At 37.3% G+C, this 19181-nt stretch overlaps 1 protein-coding gene across 6 annotated transcripts in view; it reads left to right on the forward strand.

The window, feature by feature from the left end:
• The window catches only part of LOC116055698 (protein MTSS 1), an 88287-nt gene extending 69388 nt beyond the window's left edge, over window positions 1-18899 (forward strand). For 2 of the 6 annotated variants that reach the window (XM_031307686.2, XM_031307685.2), the window contains 5 exons: window positions 1362-1448; window positions 5565-5819; window positions 6044-6211; window positions 6673-6829; window positions 14173-18899. In XM_031307686.2, the coding sequence (XP_031163546.2) occupies window positions 1362-1448; window positions 5565-5819; window positions 6044-6211; window positions 6673-6829; window positions 14173-14828 (1323 nt within the window). In that variant the 3' untranslated portion in view covers window positions 14829-18899. The remainder of the gene's footprint in view (window positions 1-1361; window positions 1449-5564; window positions 5820-6043; window positions 6212-6672; window positions 6830-14172) is intronic. The other 4 variants (XM_031307690.2, XM_031307691.2, XM_031307689.2 and 1 more) reach the window with 3 other exon arrangements.
• The last annotated feature ends 282 nt before the right edge of the window (window positions 18900-19181 follow it).

Consider the following 19181-nt stretch of genomic DNA (forward strand, 5'->3'; position numbering starts at 1 on the left):
AGGTCAGAAAATCCCTACAGGTTGCCAGGATACTCTACGTTCATTAGCTCGACGCTGCAGCTCATCTGTGTGTGTGTGTGTGTGTGTGTGTGTGTGTGTGTGTGTGTGTGTGTGTGTGTGGTGAGTCACCCCTGCAGCCACACAGCATGTTCACTGAACAATTATTTTTATTATTGATTAATGTGTCCTTAACAATTTAATTGTTAACAATAACAATTTTATTTATAGTATCAAATCCCAGCAGGAGTTATCTCAGGAAAACTTTACAGGTATAGTAGGTCTAGACCACACTCTATAATTTACAAAGACCCAACAATTGTCGGTTGGGACACAGAGACACTGATACAGATATAAAGAAATATGGAGAAATATGATTCCTAATAATTATAGCAGTTGGTATGATAAACAGTGGCAGTTATAGTACCAATGAAGATAATAGAACTATGACTAGTACTATTAGTAGTAGCAATGCAGGGCATCGAGCAGCACCACAGCATCATGGTATCGTGACTTAAAGTCTTTGGCGACGTCTTCAGATGTCTGTTTTTATCCGAAACGACAGTCTAAAGCCCAAAAATATTCAGTTTACACGGATATAAGACAAAGAACTGCAGAAAATGCTCACATTGGAGAAGTTGGAACCACAAAAAAATTGTATTTTAATAATTTGGTAACACTTTACTTAAAGGTATCTACCTAAGAGTGACATGACACTGTCATGAACACATGACACAGTCATGACAGATGAACCCTAACCCTAACCCTAACCATAACTTGTCATGACAAAAACCCAATGACACTTACTAAAAGAGGCGTTATGTCATAAACGTTTATGACTTGTTTCTAATGTTTATGACACGTTCATGACAGTGTCATGTCACTCTTATGTAGATACCTTCAAGTAAAGTGTAACCAATAATTTTCAATGAAAATGAGAATAATGATACAAAAATGATCATTCCCTCCAATATATCCCTTAGATATTTTCCACATATGGTGCAGCCCTACTTAAAGTCTTATGAAATACTTATTAAACTGCAGTTAATAACAGTGTGTTTGACTGAATGAAAACACTGCTCCAGACTGGATATTCAGTGTATTGTTTATGGTTTATATTGTGTGCATACAGTTACCACAGTTGTTAGCTTTTCCTTCCGCCTGCTGATCCTGCTCCTGCTTCATGTATCACTCCTCCTTCTTGCTTCCTGTTCTCTCACTCTGTTCCTTCACTTCATAAGTATTCTGCTAAGTTCTAGTGCTGCTGGACTTATTAACACTGAGATTCTGCTTTTTTTTCTGTCTGCTTATCTGTGTTTTCATGGCCGCCCTCTGTGTGTGTGCTTTGCATGGCTCTGCTGCAGTCGTGTGTCTCTCCTTTACCCGAGGAGCCTTCCTCTTCCTCCTCTTCCTCACCCGCTCACAGCGAGCCCCACTCTGGGCTACAACAGGTGAACATCTACACATAAAAAGACACACACACACACACACACACAGCTTTTGAGCATCAATGTTTCGTTGCCACAATGATGTTGATTGCTTGGTCTAATATTTTAATTGCTGTAAAGTAGTTTTCATGCAGTGTAAAATACAAAGAAAGGCTAGGGTTGGGGTTCAATGCCATGTATCAGATCCATTTATTGAATCCTTTTAAATCCCTTATCAAATCTAATAGAGCTGTCTTGTGGTGATCATAAGGATCGGTGTCAGACAGAGTTTAGTCTGGATCAATGGAAGTACATTTCCAGATGAATTGCCTGACAGCCACAACAAACAAACTCCGAGCTAGCAAGCTACGATCACAGTTCGTTGCTGTTACGCTTAGGATTATGGGTAGTGTAGTTTTTATATAGAGTAAATGTCAAGTTTTGTAGAAAATGCGGATCGTGTAACAGGGCAGGCCTGCTCGATTCTTTCGGGAATGGTTGTAAAGATTTACAAAGAATATGTTGACGGCATTTCCTCTCTAATTGGGACGATTTGGGACCGATTGGTGGGATTGCTGTGGACGTACACACGGCGATACACTGGTAAGAGCAAATGACGTTTAATCATGTATCCTGCTAATTTAAATAGCTCTGGTTACTGTATAGAGCTCAACAGTGACCGCCCACTTTTTTACGGCTCTGACTCCGGAAATGTTTTTCCCCATTTAATGACGTTTCGAAAATTGCTTATATATAGAGTTTTAAGTCTGGAACCAAGCCAACCAGCTACGAGATGAATAGTGAGCATAACACATTTGTTTCGGCGCAAAAAAACATGTAGAAAAAGGCAAAAAAGGCAAAAGGTACGAAGACCGTGTACAGAAACTATCATAGACTTCAGTGGTAGAAGCTCGCTCTAGCCGTTGGCGGTTTCGCGGGTACGGTAAACGTTTCTATGGTAACAGCGAGTTGGACCAATCAGAGACGTTGCTGTTATGCTTAGGATTGTGGGTAGTGTAGTTTTTCTCCATAAGATCGCGGATAAAACAAGTTTTTCTTAAAACAAGGTTGATTTCAGACGGACTTCTAGCTTCTACAGGAGCAGAAACCTTCGTTTCACAACCACGTAGCTCGGGGTCAGTCTACAGCGGATGGTTTAGACATTATGGGATGGTTTAGACCACGTAGCTCGGGCTCAGTCTACCTCGGATGGTTTAGACATTATGACTGATATTCTAAGTCCTTATGGAGAAAATCAACGGTATTTTTACTTCCGGAGTCGGCTGTGGGCGGGACTGTTGAGGTCTATTGTGTAAACAGTTAACTTTATTTAATAGTGTATGTGGCGTTTTCTTTTGCGGGGTGCAAATGTTCCACCAAAACGGTCTGCAGCCCTCCGGAGCAGATACGCAGAGCTTCTATTTTTTGCCGGACGCCGGAGAGCGCCGCAGCAATTCAGCACAGGGCAGATAGTGCGGGACAGGAAGTCGAGCACAGAAACAAAATAAAAATCCAGTTAATTTTCAAAATAAAATACACCGTGCTCACGGCGGATCATATTTCCCTGCACTACACCTTGAAAACACAGCACAGAGTTGTTTCCCCTCTACTCCTCTGGATGGAAACAAACTGTTGTTGGTTTTGTGGTTCTATTCTACGTGAATTCGCGAGATATTGTGGGTCCTCGTGACTACAGCTGTCAGTCATGGCCGCAGACGTTCCGCAACAAATCCAGACCTAGTGGGTATTGACGGACGGCCGTTCCGCAGCAGAGCCGTTCCGCAGACGTTCCGCATCCAGTGGAAATCCGGAGTTAGAGATACTTTTGGGCTCAGGTTCAGGTAATGGGAAACACAAATCGATGGATAAAACACCAGATTCAAAATGGAACCATCTGCGAGCAGGGACATGAATTCAGTAGTGGAATATAACTAAGCACATTTACTCAAGTACTGTATTTAAGTACCCATTTGAGCTACTTGTACTTTACTTAAGTCTCTTCTTTTCATGCCACTTTCTACTTCTACTCCGCTACATTTCAGAGAGAAATATTGTTCTTTTTACTCCACTACATTCATCTGACAGCTTTAGTTACTCTACGAATTAAGATTTTTGCACACAAAACACGTCGTTTATAAAATACATGTTTTTATTATAAATTAAACTACCCAACAATATAACTACAAGTCCGGCTGAATAATTAGCCCATTAACCACTTAGTTGATTGACAGAACTGTTTGGATCGTTTCCAGTTTTTAAAATGTGAGGATTTTTCTGCATTGAGTCTCCTGCTCTGTAGCACCTCCACCCTCCACTCCTGTGCATTATGTTTTCATATGGTGCTAAAACAGTCTCATATGAATTTGCAACTCGTGAAACACAAAGCACCAATGAATGCAGAGTGATTCATATCTGTTAATCTGTGTTGTGTCTTTGCCTCTAATTTGTGACTCTTGAAACACAAAGCACAAATGAATACTAGGCCAACAGTCTCTGAAGCGTTATTATGGAACCCACGCAACTTCTAGGAAAGGCCTGCGCTTCAATAGCATTCGCACACTACTATTCGTCAGGCGTCCATGCTTGGGCAAGGTGATGTAACCCGATTTGTTCAGGTCTTATCCCCTGACCAATCGGCTATACTAACCCTAACCACTCGAGGTCAGTGCCTAACCCCAACCCCAACCAATCGAGCTGCTTCGTAGGGCGGGCCTTTCCTAGAAGTTACGTGGGTGTCATGATAACGCGTCTCTGACACATCTGACAAGGTTTCTTCATCATCTTTATATAGTTTAACTGTGGTTGGCATCCATAAATGTTGCATTAGCGCCATCTACTGGAGAGCGCTGGGATCGTCACTTGAGACAAGTTGACCAGACAGAGCGCCAGATGCAACTTTGAATTTTTCTGGGTCAAAATTTTGTCTTTTTTTTTTTTTCGTCGGTCGTTTTTGTCATTTTTTTCCGACATTTGTCACTTTTCCCTGCGTTTTTCAAGCTTTTACGACGTTTTTGTTACTTTTTTCCAAGTTTTCTATCACTTTTTTCGATGTCTTTGTCGATTTCTTCTAGCCTCATGAGACCATCCTGATCTCGCAAGCTCCAGTTTTCTACTCACAGATCAGTCTGACATCTTGAGGTAGAGAAAATTTGGAGCCGTTCGCCATACGACCGACCAATCAGCGTTGGTTTTGAGGCGGGTTTAGGTGTGACGCAATGAGAAGCACAACGTGGCGGCTTCCACGGATGAGATGAGCGTAGCTATCACGCAAGTTTTATCCAAATTAGAAAGTATTCCTTCATCGAAAGAAGAGCAAAAAACGGCACTGGAGGCTTTTCTCGGAGGAAAAGATGTTTTTGCTCTTCTCCCGACTGCTTTCGGCAAGAGTTTGATATATCAACTGGCTCCGCTAGTCGTGAAGAAAATTAGCCTCGTGAGACCGTCCTGATCTCACGAGCTATCTGGCGGAGTCAGGTTAGTGATAGACAGATGGTTTATCCAATCAGCTAACCAGTATTTTCGCCCCTTCCCAAAAGTTCTCCACCGGAAAGTTCCCAGATGGATATGCCGAGCAAATGCGAAGCAATCCATCTGGCGGAGTCAGGTTAGATTTCTTCTGCACTTCATTTGAAGTTTTAGTTTTTTTCCCACGTTTTTGTCACTTTTTTCAACGTTCTTTTGACATTTTATTTTTTCAAATGCTATAAAATTGAATAAAACATCCAAATTCAATGAAAGTAGTGAACTGATCATTCATTTTACTTGTGAAGAGCGTTGTATGCAACCATCCACGTTACTTTTTTTGACAATTTGGTTAAAAGAAACCCAAATTTTTGATATAGGAACATTTTGAAAATGGGTCAAATCTGACCCGAGGACAACAGGAGGGTGAAAAGAGATCCACACAAATAGAAGATTTACAAATATAAGTCCATTAAGAAATACTAAGTTGATCAATATGATGAAATACAAGTTATACGCATTTACAGATACAAATTGCCCTGCATTCATTTGTGAATTGTGTTTCTTGAGTCTTATGAGACTTTTAGCACCATATGTTCACATACTCAACAGTCATAACCGCCATCTTTAATTGGTTGAATTGTGTTTTCTACCTCTCCCTCATCCACTCACCTTCAGTTGTCGAATGGTTTTGACCATCACGCTGCCCTCTGTCTGCACGGAGTGGTACTGCAGGCCCAGGACCCCCACCTCCACTCTCCATTCTTCACCTCCTCCTCCACCACCACCACCACCACCACCACTTCTCCCATCTATTCGCCCTCCTATTCGTCTGTTTCCCCCACGTGGCCGTGGTCTCGTTCAGGCTCCGGCCAATCAGGAGAGTTCCTGCCTCTCGGATTGATCCCGTCATCCAGAGTCCCGTCCTGGAAGGTTTGGTCCTCATTCTCCCCGATGTCCTCCTCCTTCACCTCTTTTTAATCCTCCTTTCATCTTCCACTCTTTTTGCTTTTAATGAATGTCCTCTCACCTTCTACTTACGTCTTTCCCTCTTTTGAATTGTATTTTCTTTCTTTGCTCAAATTGAGTGATTCTGTAACTGTGAAAAGCAGCAAAGTGTAACACTGCATTGTCTGGGATCTTGTCTGTCTGTGTAGGACTGGGCCAAACCGGGTCCTTATGACCAGTCAGTGGTCAACACCCTGAAGAGGAGCAGGGACAGGAGAGACACTACAGATCCCAGCAGCCACCACGGCGCCGACATCTCCACACCAGGGGATGAACCGCAAGGGGTTAAAGGAAGCCACTCTGTGACATCGCCCAGAGTAAGATGGGGTTTTAAAACATTTTGATTTTGTATTCCTGAAAACAGAGGTCATGTTGCTTGCAGCTTTCTGATTGGACAGACATTTAAAGAGTTTTAAAACAAATCACATTCACACAATCATTTTTTACACATTTTTTAACATGTACATTTGACTACAGGCAAGAAAACCAACACAAAGGATGTTCCAAAAAGGAGTAGGAAGAAGTAAAAAAAAAACCTTTTCTGCTCCTAACCACGTTTTCTTTTTATTTAAAAAATGTATTTATTTATTTTTTTGATTGATTTTTCACGAATCCAAACTGATAGTTGAGTGACATTTCAGGTTTCTTTGTGCTGTCAAATTAGTGAAACAAAGAAAAGCACATCAAAGTAATAATGTCATATACTGTGTGTGTGTGTGTGTGTGTGTGTGTGTGTGTGTGTGTGTGTGTGTGTGTGTGTGTTTCTTGACCCCGGCAGGAGGACAGGGAGGCCCACGAGGAGTTGGCCCGAGCGCTGGCCCGAGGCCTCCAGCTGGACATCCACGGCTCCAGCAGAGACTCCCTGCAGGGCTCCAGCGGCTACAGCAGCCAGACCAACACACCCTGCTGCTCAGAAGACACCATCCCATCACAAGGTACACACACACACACACACACACACACACACACACACTATACTATGACATCATACAAACTTAATGACGTTTTTAGACATACTATATTATGACTTTATTTGACATACTATACTATGACTTTTTTTATGACGTTTAAAAAAAATAATTGTATTACATACTATACTATGACCTTTTATGACTTTTTTCGACATACTACACTGACTTTTTTATGAATTTTTTCGACATACTATACTATGACTTTTTTCTATGAATGTCAGCGTTAACGCGTTAATCGCGATGCGATTAAGGGCCGACGCGATGGGAAAAAAATGTTTTAATCGCATGCCGGCATTTATTAATTTATTTTACACTTCACTCGGCTTTGCGTCATGCCTAACAGGCTACTATTTTTACCCTTTGCAGCACCGTTACTTATCATCAAGCTGCCATACTTCCTCCTGCTGCAGGTTGCAGGCATGATGGAGAAAGACAGCAGCAATGAAATCCTGGATGGCGCTTTTTATTTTCCAAAACTCCCGGACGGCTCGTAGACAAGTCGAAAGCCATATGCACATTGTGTAAAGCCGAATTAAAATATCACCGAAGCATGTCAAGCTTGAGCTACCACCTACGGAGCTAAGCATAGTAGTACAGTTAACGTGATGCTACCCGCTAGCATGCTACCCACTCAGGCAAAGCAGTATTTTGGAGAGTGCTACTTGCTGACCTGTTGATGAAACAAAATCCCAAAAAATTACTACAGCTCTTGTGAAACGGGTGGCAACTAACTGCAGACCTGTCAGCATCGTAGAGGACTCGGGTCTTAAAGACGTACTACGGTTGGCATGTTCTGACCTGTCTCGTTGGGGGACAGTAGTTTTCACAGATACACAGCCTGTACCACACGGAGAAAGCAGCCACACTGGAACAGCTGCAAAGTGCTGCAAACGCTGTCTCATTAACCGGTGATCACTGGACGTCAGTGAGTAATCAACATTATTTAGGAGTTACTAAACAATCAAGATACACTGGTAAAAATTGCTTTTGATTGTTAATATGTACTTAAAAACTGTTCTGAAATGCAAAATAATAGAATTTCAATCATGTGATAAAATATGCGATTAATCGCGATTAACTATAGAAATTCAGCGATTAATCGCAATTAAAAATAAATAATCGTTTGACAGCCCTACTTTTTTCGACATGCTATACTATGACTTTTTTATGCCATACTATACTATGGCTTTTTTATGAATTTTTTCGACACACTATACCATGACTTTTTTCTACATACTATACTATGACATTTTTATGAATTCTTTCGACATGACTTTTTTGACAAACTGTACTTTGACTTTTTAATACATTTTTCGACATACTATATTATGACTTTTTATGACTTTTATGGACATACTATACTATGACTATTCATGACATACTAAACTTTGACTTTTTAATGCATTTTTTCGACATACTATACTATGACTTTTTTTCGACATATTATGCTATGACTTTTTTATGACTTTTTTCGACGTACTATACTATGACTTTTTTATGCCATAGTATGGCTTTTGAATGAATTTTTTCAACATACTATACCATGACTTTTTATGACTTTTTTTCGACATACTGTACTCTGACTTTTTATGACATCATATTTGGCTTATTGCTTTTATAAAACTGTTATTACATATATATATATCTGATAATGTTTCATTAAATAAACACAGAGAAACAAAAAATACAATAGTTTATTGATTACAAATAGTCATTCTTCACCAAGCAATGTAGTTCCACGGCAACATGAAGCAGAATGGTTACCAGGCAACACACAGACACAGTTCAAAGCATGGTTTCCAACATACTATACTGTGACTTTTTTATGAATTTTTTCAACATACTATACTATGACCTTTTTTCAACATACTATACTATGAGTTTTTATGACATACTATACTATGACTTTTTTATGACTTTTTTCGACGTACTATACTATGACTTTTTTATGCCATACTATGGCTTTTGAATGAATGTTTTCAACATACTATACCATGACCTTTTTTGACATACTATACTATGACTTTTGTTAAGGATTTTTTCGACATACTATACTGTGACTTTTTTTAGACATACTATCTATGACTTTTTTCGACATACTATACTATGACTTTTTATGACATACTAAACTTTGACTTTTTAATGCATTTTTTCAACATACTATACCATGAATGTTTTATGAATTTTGTCGACATACTATACTATGACTTTTTTGACAAACTATACTTTTACTTTTTTATGACTTTTTATGACATACTTACTATGACTTCTCTGACTTTTTTCGACATACTATACTATGACTTTTTTATGAATTGTTTAGACATACTATACTATGACTTGTTTATTAATTTTTTCGACATACTATACTATGACTTTTTTCGACAAACTATACTTTGACTTTTTAATGAATTTTTTCAACATACTATACTATGACTTTTTATGACATACTATAATATGACTTTATTTCGACATACTATACTATGACTTTTTTTACATACTATACAATTACTTTTTAATGAATTTTTTCGACATACTATACTATGACTTTTTTTCGACATACTATACTGACTTTTTTCGACATACTATACTATGACTTTTTATGACATACTATGACCTTTTTCGACATACTATGACTTTTTTTCGTCATACTATACTATGACTTTTTTATGATTTTTTTGACATACTATACTATGACTTTTTCATGATTTTTTTCAACATACCAAACTGACTTTTTATGACTTTTTATGACATACTTACTATGACTTCTTTGACTTTTTTCGACATACTATAATATGACTTTCTTTCAACATACTATACTATGACTTTTTTGACATACTATACTATTACTTTTTAATGAATTTTTTCGACATACTATACTATGACTTTTTTCGACGTACTATACTATGACTTTTTTATGTCATACTATGGCTTTTGAATGAATTTTTTCAACATACTATACCATGACTTTTTTCAACATACTCTACTATGACTTTTGTTAAGAATGTTTTCGACACACTATACTGTGACTTTTTTTGACATACTATACTTTGACTTTTTCATGAATTTTTTCTACATACTATACTATGACTTCTTTTTGATTTTTTGACATACTATACTATGACTTTTTCGACAAACTATACTTTGACTTTTTTATGAATTTCTTTGACATACTATACTATGACTTTTTTTCGACATACTATACTATGACTTTTTATGACTTTTTTTCAACATATTATGACTTTTTTCCGACATACTATACTATGACTTTTTTCCGACATACTATACTATGACTTTTTTTCGATATACTATACTATGACTTTTTTTCGACATACTGTACTATGACTTTTTATGACATATTTGGCTTATTGCTTTTATAAAACCGTTATTACATATATATATATCTGGTAATGTTTCATTAAATAAACACAGAGAAACAAAAAATACAATAGTTTATTGATTACAAATAGTCATTCTTCACCAAGCAATGTAGTTCCACGGCGACATGAAGCAGAATGGTTACCAGGCAACACACAGACACAGTTCAAAGCATGGTTTTCAACATACTATACTGTGACTTTTTTATGACATACTATACTATGACTTTTTATGACATACTATGACCTTTTTCGACATACTATGACTTTTTTTCGTCATACTATATGACTTTTTTATGAATTTTTTGACATACTATACTATGACTTTTTTCGATATACTATACTATGACTTTTTCATGATTTTTTTCGACATACCAAACTGTCTTTTTTTGACCTTTGACTATGACTTGTTTATGAATTTTTTCATCATACTATACTGACTTTTTCATGAATTTTTTCTACATACTATACTATGAGTTCTTTTTGATTTTTTTCGACATACTATACTATGACTTTTTCGACAAACTATACTTTGACTTTTTTATGAATGTCTTTGACATACTATACTATGACTTTTTTTCGACATACTATACTATGACTTTTTGACTTTTTTTCAACATACTATACTATGACTTTTTATGACTTTTTTTCGACATACTGTACTATGACTTTTTTTCAACATACTATACCAGGGGTGGCCAACCAGTTAGGTATAAAGAGCCACAAAAAAAAAACGCACCATAGCAAAAAGCCACACAACACATGCACGTCCACACTACAACAGCAACAGTGTCTTCCAGATCTAATGACAGTCATAATACATAGCAGCTTTTCATAGTTTTTTTTCTCACTTAGATTGACTCAGTGAGAAACCTGACAGTCTTTGTTATCCACAATCCTTTTCAGGTCTTGCTTGAACTCGGTTGTGGCCACTCGAAGCAACTCTCTCACTCATCTGTCACTAAAGGGGCTTTCAAACAGTCGGATTCAGCAGTGAAAGGGTTAACGAGGAAGGTGATCTGTGGCCGCTGTTTTTCCTCAGGTTGCAGAATCTGTCCTCAAAACTCTGCTGCATTATTTTCCATTTTAAAATAATTGGCAAATGTATTGGCAGATGCATTCAAATGTGTTTTTTTTTTTTACTTATCTGAAATACTGTATGTTTCAGAAAAGTTAAAAACAACAATCAACCAATGACACAGCCCCCAGCCACACAGTAAGAGCCTCACAGGAGCAGGCAAAGAGCCGCATACGGCTCAAGAGCCACAGGTTCGCCACCCCTGTACTATACTATGACTTTTTATGACTTTTTTTCGACATACTATACTATGACTTTTTTTCGACATACTATACTATGACTTTTTGACTTTTTTTCAACATATTATAATATGACTTTTTTTCAACATACTATACTATGACTTTTTATGACTTTTTTCGACATACTATACTATGACTTTTTTTCGACATACTATACTATGACTTTTTGACTTTTTTTCAACATATTATAATGACTTTTTTTCAACATACTATACTATGACTTTTTCGACATACTATACTATGACTTTTTATGACTTTTTTCGACATACTGTACTATGACTTTTGTTAAGAATGTTTTTGACATACTATACTGTGACTTTTTCGACATACTATACTATGGCTTTTTTCGACATACTATAATATGACTTTTTTATGATTTATTTCGACATACTATACTATGACTTTTTAATGAATTTTTTCAACATACTATACTATGACTTTTTTTCGAGATACTATAGTATGATTTTTTATGACTGTTTTGACATCCTATAATATGACTTTTTTTCAACATACTATACTATGACTTTTTTTCGACATACTGTACTATGACTTTTTATGACATCATAGTTGGCTTATTGCTTTTATAAAACCATTACTACATATATATCTGATAATGTTTCATTAAATAAACACAGAGAAACAAAAAATACAATAGTTTATTGATTACAAATAGTCATTCTTCACCAAGCAATGTAGTTCCACGGCGACATGAAGCAGAATGGTTACCAGGCAACACACAGACACAGTTCAAAGCATGGTTTTCAACATACTTTACTTTGACTTTTTTTCAACATACTATACCATGACCTTTTTCGACATACTATAATATGACTTTTTTATGAATTTTTCGACATACTATACTATGACTTTTTCATGATTTTTTTCGACATACCAAACTGTCTTTTTTTGACCTTTGACTATGACTTGTTTATGAATTTTTTCATCATACTATACTGACTTTTTCATAAATTTTTTCTACATACTGACTTCTTTTTGATTTTTTTCGACAAACTATACTTTGACTTTTTTATGAATTTCTTTGACATACTATACTATGACTTTTTTTCGACATACTTTTTTTATGACTTTTATGGACATATTATACTATGACTATTTACGACATACTAAACTTTGACTTTTTAATGCATTTTTTCGACATACTATACTATGACTTTTTAGGATTTTTTTCGACATACTATACTATGACTTTTTATGAATTTTTTTCGACATACTAACTATGACTTTTTATGATATCATATTTGGCTTATTGCTTTTATAAAACCGTTATTACATATACATCTGGTAATGTTTCATTAAATAAACACAGAGAAACAAAAAATACAATAGTTTATTGATTACAAATAGTCATTCTTCACCAAGCAATGTAGTTCCACGGCAACATGAAGCAGAATGGTTACCAGGCAACACACAGACACAGTTCAAAGCATGGTTTTCAACATACTATACTGTGACTTTTTTATGACATACTATACTATGACTTTTTATGACATACTATGACCTTTTTCGACATACTATGACTTTTATTCGTCATACTATATGACTTTTTTATGAATTTTTTGACATACTATACTATGACTTTTTATGACTTTTTTCGATATACTATACTATGACTTTTTCATGATTTTTTTCGACATACCAAACTGTCTTTTTTTGACCTTTGACTATGACTTGTTTATGAATTTTTTCATCATACTATACTGACTTTTTCATGAATTTTTTCTACATACTATACTATGACTTTTGTTAAGAATGTTTTCGACACACTATACTGTGACTTTTTTTGACATACTATACTTTGACATTTTTATGAATTTTTTCGACATACTATACTATGACTTTTTTTCGACATACAACATCATATTTAGCTTATTGCTTTTATAAAACCGTTATTACATATATATCTGGTAATGTTTCATTAAATAAACACAGAGAAACAAAAAATACAATAGTTTATTGATTACAAATAGTCATTCTTCACCAAGCAATGTAGTTCCACGGCGACATGAAGCAGAATGGTTACCAGGCAACACACAGACACAGTTCAAAGCATGGTTTCCAACATACTTTACTTTGACTTTTTTTCAACATACTATACCATGACCTTTTTCGACATACTATAATATGACTTTTTTATGAATTTCTTCGACATATTATACTATACTTTGACTTTTTTATGAATTTCTTTGACATACTTTACTTTGACTTTTTCGACATACTATACTATGACTTTTTATGACATGCTATACTATGACTTTTTTTTATGAATTTACAGATGCTATTTTCTCCTATGCATTTTATTTATTGCAGCACTAAACAAGGAAGTAGGCTACTCTCGTATCGATTTATGACCATTATAGGACGAAGGGAGAACATTTCTCTTTTGTTTAATATCATTAAAAGTAAAGTTAGGTTTTGCTGCTCGCTTCCCGACTCATTTTAAAAAGGAAAGCGAGCATGGTCTGCGTTAGACAGCGCCACAGTGAAGTGCACGCTGTGGACGCCTGTGTGTCTCGGCCAAGAGAGAGAAGCGTAAACATGCTTTCCGGTTGCATTTACGAAAGGTAGTGTGATAGGATTGTTCTCTGTTCCCTACAGTGTCAGACTGTGACTACTACTCCGTGGGAGTGGATCAGGAAGGCGAGCACCAGCAGTCTTCCGACTTTGATAAATCCTCCACCATCCCCAGAAACAGCGACATCGGTCAGTCTTACCGCCGCATGTTCCAGTCCAAACGCCCGGCCTCCACTGCTGGGCTGCCCTCCAACCCCTCTGCCATAATCACCCCGGGGGTCGCCACCATCCGACGGACGCCATCCTCCAAACCGAACCTGCGACGGCCCTCTGGGGGCCTTAGCTTGGGCCCCATCCCCATCAAGCCCCCCATGATCCCAGTCAAGACTCCCACTGTGCCTGAGCATCCCGGTTTCCCCAGCAGGGCAGCATCAGAGGATGGCAACACACCACGAACCCCGCTCAGCCCCCCGACCACCCCTTTGTCACCAGGCAGCAGCGGGCCACTGTCACCGAGGTCTGGCTCCTGGGAGACCCAGCACCAGAGCGAGGGTTCGGATCTTCCCACCCCACCACCGCAGCCCAGTGGTCGCGTGTCAGAGTGGGAGCGCCAGCCTCTGCCGGAGCTCCTGGAGGAGACAGAATATAGCGAGGTGGAGGATTTTCTGGTGGCTATCCGAAGAGGCGTCAGGCTCAAGAGAACGTCGACCAATGACCGATCGGCGCCAAGTATTCACTGAGACTAAAAGGGTTTGGTTTTGACTTGAGCCATTTTGCGTCCCTGGCTGCATTTCAGCTAATATGCTCTTGAAGGGACACAAAATGGTTATTCACAAGTAAACGCCTATGACATCAAATGGATGCCGAGGATAGGAAGAAGTTGCCCGGAGACTCTGATAAAGGATCAGTTTTAAAAATTACCTAACACGACTTTGAAAGGATATTTGATCATGGTCATTACAGAAATGCTAAATTAAACCTTTTGGCCAAAGAGAAATTGTTTAAATGAGGGATGACAATCCCTCCATTTGTGGTTTTGACCGTTTGTGAATGTTGGTAGAGTTTTGGGTATCAGTCCGTATGTACATAGTTTGAAAATCTCTTTTCTGAACTGATACAAAGTAAAGGGAATCTATCAAACTTTTTGTCCAGATATAAAAGTCATCCAACAACAATGTATATCGTTCGTAAAGTGTCATGGACTTGTTCAGGCCAAGAATTTCCCACAGTGCCAACAATGTATCGCTTGGGAAACTGACGAAAGAAACCTGCAGCCTCTTACAAGTTGAAAACTGTCAGTGTTGCACTTGAGCAAGGCCAGTTCAGTTCCCTTCTGATGTTACTACTGGGAGCACTGGTGCTGATCCGAGATGAGTTCACCTGGGCAACTTCAGTATATAGATAAGAGCAAAGGTGTAAAAGGACATCCTTGGCAAACACGTTGTACAAGGTCACTCTTGTAGCAGAAACAAATGAAAGATGAATTAAATGTTAATGTGTGTAGTATTGGGAAGAAGTAACAAATAGATGACATAGGGGGACAATTCTGGAAGGATTGATGGAGTATTTTCAAAAGATCAAATCATTATTTCTATGTACATATTTATATTTTGATGTGTTTGTACGTTTTGTTTGTCATACGATCCTTTTACATCCCCGTAGTCTCCCATTTCCACTAAAATGGTGCCAAAAGCCTGTGTGCTGAATTTAACTCAAATATTCTGTATTTAATTGATATTATGCTGGATTTTAGTTTTTCTCTGTGAAAACATAGACGGGGTGTGCGATTAAGACAGACTGAAAGAAAAACTGAGCTTCTAAGCAAACTGAAAGAGTATTTGTTTGGGCAGTATATAGAAGGTTGGCATTTACGACTAAGTCGGTAAAGTTATTAATACCACATAAAGTAGATTGACCTGCATGTTCTTAAAGTTCGCCCCAATATAAACAATCGTTTTGGCTGTTAAATGTATAAGACCGTTAGGCCCATAATATCCCAGCAGTGGATATTAACAGTGTCAACAGTAGCGGACCAGGAACTGCGGATGCCTACAACGTGATGTCTGCTGTTAGCTGTACCAAAAACAATGCCCTGTCTTTGATCCTCCAAACTGAAAATCAAAGATATTGTAAGGGATATTGGATCAGTATTTATTTACTTAATCATTTTGTAATTTGGTTTTTATTGTTACATTCTTTTTTACAGCCTTTATTTTCTGTAAAGCACTTTAAATGTTTTGAAAAAAAAAAAATCTAAAATGGACGAATATCAACACGAGACAAAGAAACCGAACGAAAGTGAATAATTTGTGTTTCTGCCCCATGATTCGGATCCACTCCAAAATGTAATGGGTTCTTTCCTTGGCCCATGCTACACCCTTCTACCAAGGTTCAGGAAAACTGGGGCAGTAGTTTTTCCGTTATTCTGTTGACAGACAGACAGACCGAGCTGAAACATAACCTGCTTCGTGGACTATTAACTTTTGTTAAGTACTCCTGCAGACAGACATTATTTTACTTTGTTGGCCTCCAGGTTCACTTAACCCTCGGTCCCTGTTGATGTTGCTAATCTACCAACTATGTAGCAACTGTGTGTTAGCATACACTTCCAAATCCATGGTAGTAATAGAGGTTGTTATTACAGGTTCCGTGTTACTACTTAGCTATATTAATTGGAGTAATGTGGATTAGTGCATTGGTCTGTTGTAGTGAAGCCAGTGTGCTGATGGCGAGTTGTATTTAGTTAGCACAGATGTAAACGGTTGTGGACGAGTCAAAGCTTCAGTGTTGGGACTGTGTGCTGCAGTTAATCTGATTACTTTAATGAATTAAACGGACTAAAACAAGCAGTATGAATTTTGCCATTTTCTAAACATAATGATTAAGAAAAGACATGTCATATTAATGGATAATGAAAATCATTTTTAGCATACTAAAATGAAAATCCAGAGACTGTTAGTTCACTTTCCCAATACAGGCACAACTAAAAAGTGTAATTTTTTTGGAAAGGGAACAGTATGTAAACTGGTCCGAAATCTAGCTTGATTTAGTCCTAACCTGTCTATGCTCACTAGCCATCAAACACCAACTGTTCAGTACAGTTTTTCAGGTGGTTTAACACTCTGGCAGCCAAGTATGGAGGTCTTCAGCTCTCTAGCATGATTACATTTGGTTGTCTCACAACAATTCAAAGGACGTTTCACAATTTTCAAGTTTAAAAAGTTTAGCTTACCATCAATTTAACTTAAATTTTATCATTTGGACACTAGCTAATGTACAGCCCTTATTACATTTACTCAAGTACCTATACTTAAAGAGATATTTTGCTGATTTAAATCCAGCTCTGTTATGGCAGTGTGTACAAATGAATTATGTTAACACAAAGATGACACAGAGCTGGAAAATTGGCAAAGTATATGTTTACGTAAAGTACAAGTGCTGAAAAGTTGTACTTGTATTTCCATTTTATCCAACTTTTTAGCCTATATATTGTACTTTGTTACTTCATTACATTTATCTGACAATATTAGGTACTTTGCTGATTCAGATTAATAATACAAAAATAGTATCATATCATCAGTATATAAATATTTCTGCCCGGCAGCAACCAGATCAGTCAGATTTATGTTTCTGACCATTTCTACAGATGTTTAACAACCAGGTTTTTCAGCTAGCGGAGAGCCAAATCTCAACTATATGGACCTCCATTATGGCGCCAGATGAGGCTAACAGATTTGTGACCCAACTGAAAATCCTCTATTAGCTGCATTCCCTGCTGTGCACTGATATTCATGTACAACTGCGACAAATATATAAAACTGTAATAGCTTGTAATTACTAAATGTCGAATAGCCCAATGAGTTAAAAATCAAACTTGTGTTTGAGGGTAATTAGCGTAACAAGCTGTAATAGACAAACTTCCCTGTTGCTACTAAATAATTACTGTTAATAGGGTGTCATCACAAGTTAAATTATTTCTGTATTTATTCAATTAACCCATTTAATTTGTGGCTTTACGCGTTTCTAAACTCCCAACTGTCCTGTTGAGCGCTGAAAAACATATTAACAAATATATTTATTATGCATGTTGGCTTTTCTTAGTTGAACAACAGTCTTTTTTTCTACTGGAACTAAAAACATTTCCTCAGTTGGTCTGCTTCTAGTGGACCAGAATGCATTTTAGATGCCGTCCACGATCTAACATGTTAATGTTTCTGATTTTGTGTGACAGCAGTTTGACACCCTGTATGATGACTAAAGCCTGTCTGTTTTATATCTGTTCGTTCATTTTCCAGTGCAGGTTAACAAATACAATCATGTAGCTGATGCGATAACAAGCGTATGAAGCTGAATGTTGGAGCCTGTGAGGACTCAGTGCGTGTCATGCGAACACACATACTTAGGATTAGGAAAGTGATTATTAGGAGTCACATCTTTTAGTAACAGAAAATCATTTGCTCAATTATGTCGAACATTTTAAAGAACATCTGGTCAGAAAACTCAAGTCATTCTACACACAAGGTAGATAAGAAAACAATCACTAGACCAGTCCTCAGTGTGTGTGGAAGCCATTTTTGTCTCTGAGCTGTAGGTAAAGCAGCTGTCAGTGTGTCCCTGCCCTTTAACATTTAGGCGTTACTTTGAGACAAGTTGCCAAATGTCCTACAGTATATGCTAAATGTTGCCCTGGGTTTTTTTCTTTTATTGTATTTTATTCTCATTAAGGTGTTTTTCCAATCTGGTTGAAGTTGTCACCTGATGCAGCTACTTTATCTCCATGTAAATCTTTAAAATAAAAATAACTGAAATGACACATGCAACTTATTCTATACCTTTTTTAAAGTGGGGAATATCTAAACTTGGAATTAAGGTGGCCTTGACCCGGGACTCATACTACACACTGTAACGTCCTGGATGGCCTTTTTATGGAAATTGGACATTTTGATTACTCTGCAGCTCAGGAAATCTGTTACAGGAGGAATGTTGGAAAAAATATATATGATGCCAGTCGGTTTCATACTAACAAAAAGCATGTTTTGATACAACCTTTCATGGTTGCAGGTGTTGTCAGTTTACACCCTCCTGACGTTATT

This window comes from Sander lucioperca, chromosome 16 (genome assembly GCF_008315115.2).
Source record: "Sander lucioperca isolate FBNREF2018 chromosome 16, SLUC_FBN_1.2, whole genome shotgun sequence".
Classification (NCBI taxonomy): domain Eukaryota; kingdom Metazoa; phylum Chordata; class Actinopteri; order Perciformes; family Percidae; genus Sander; species Sander lucioperca.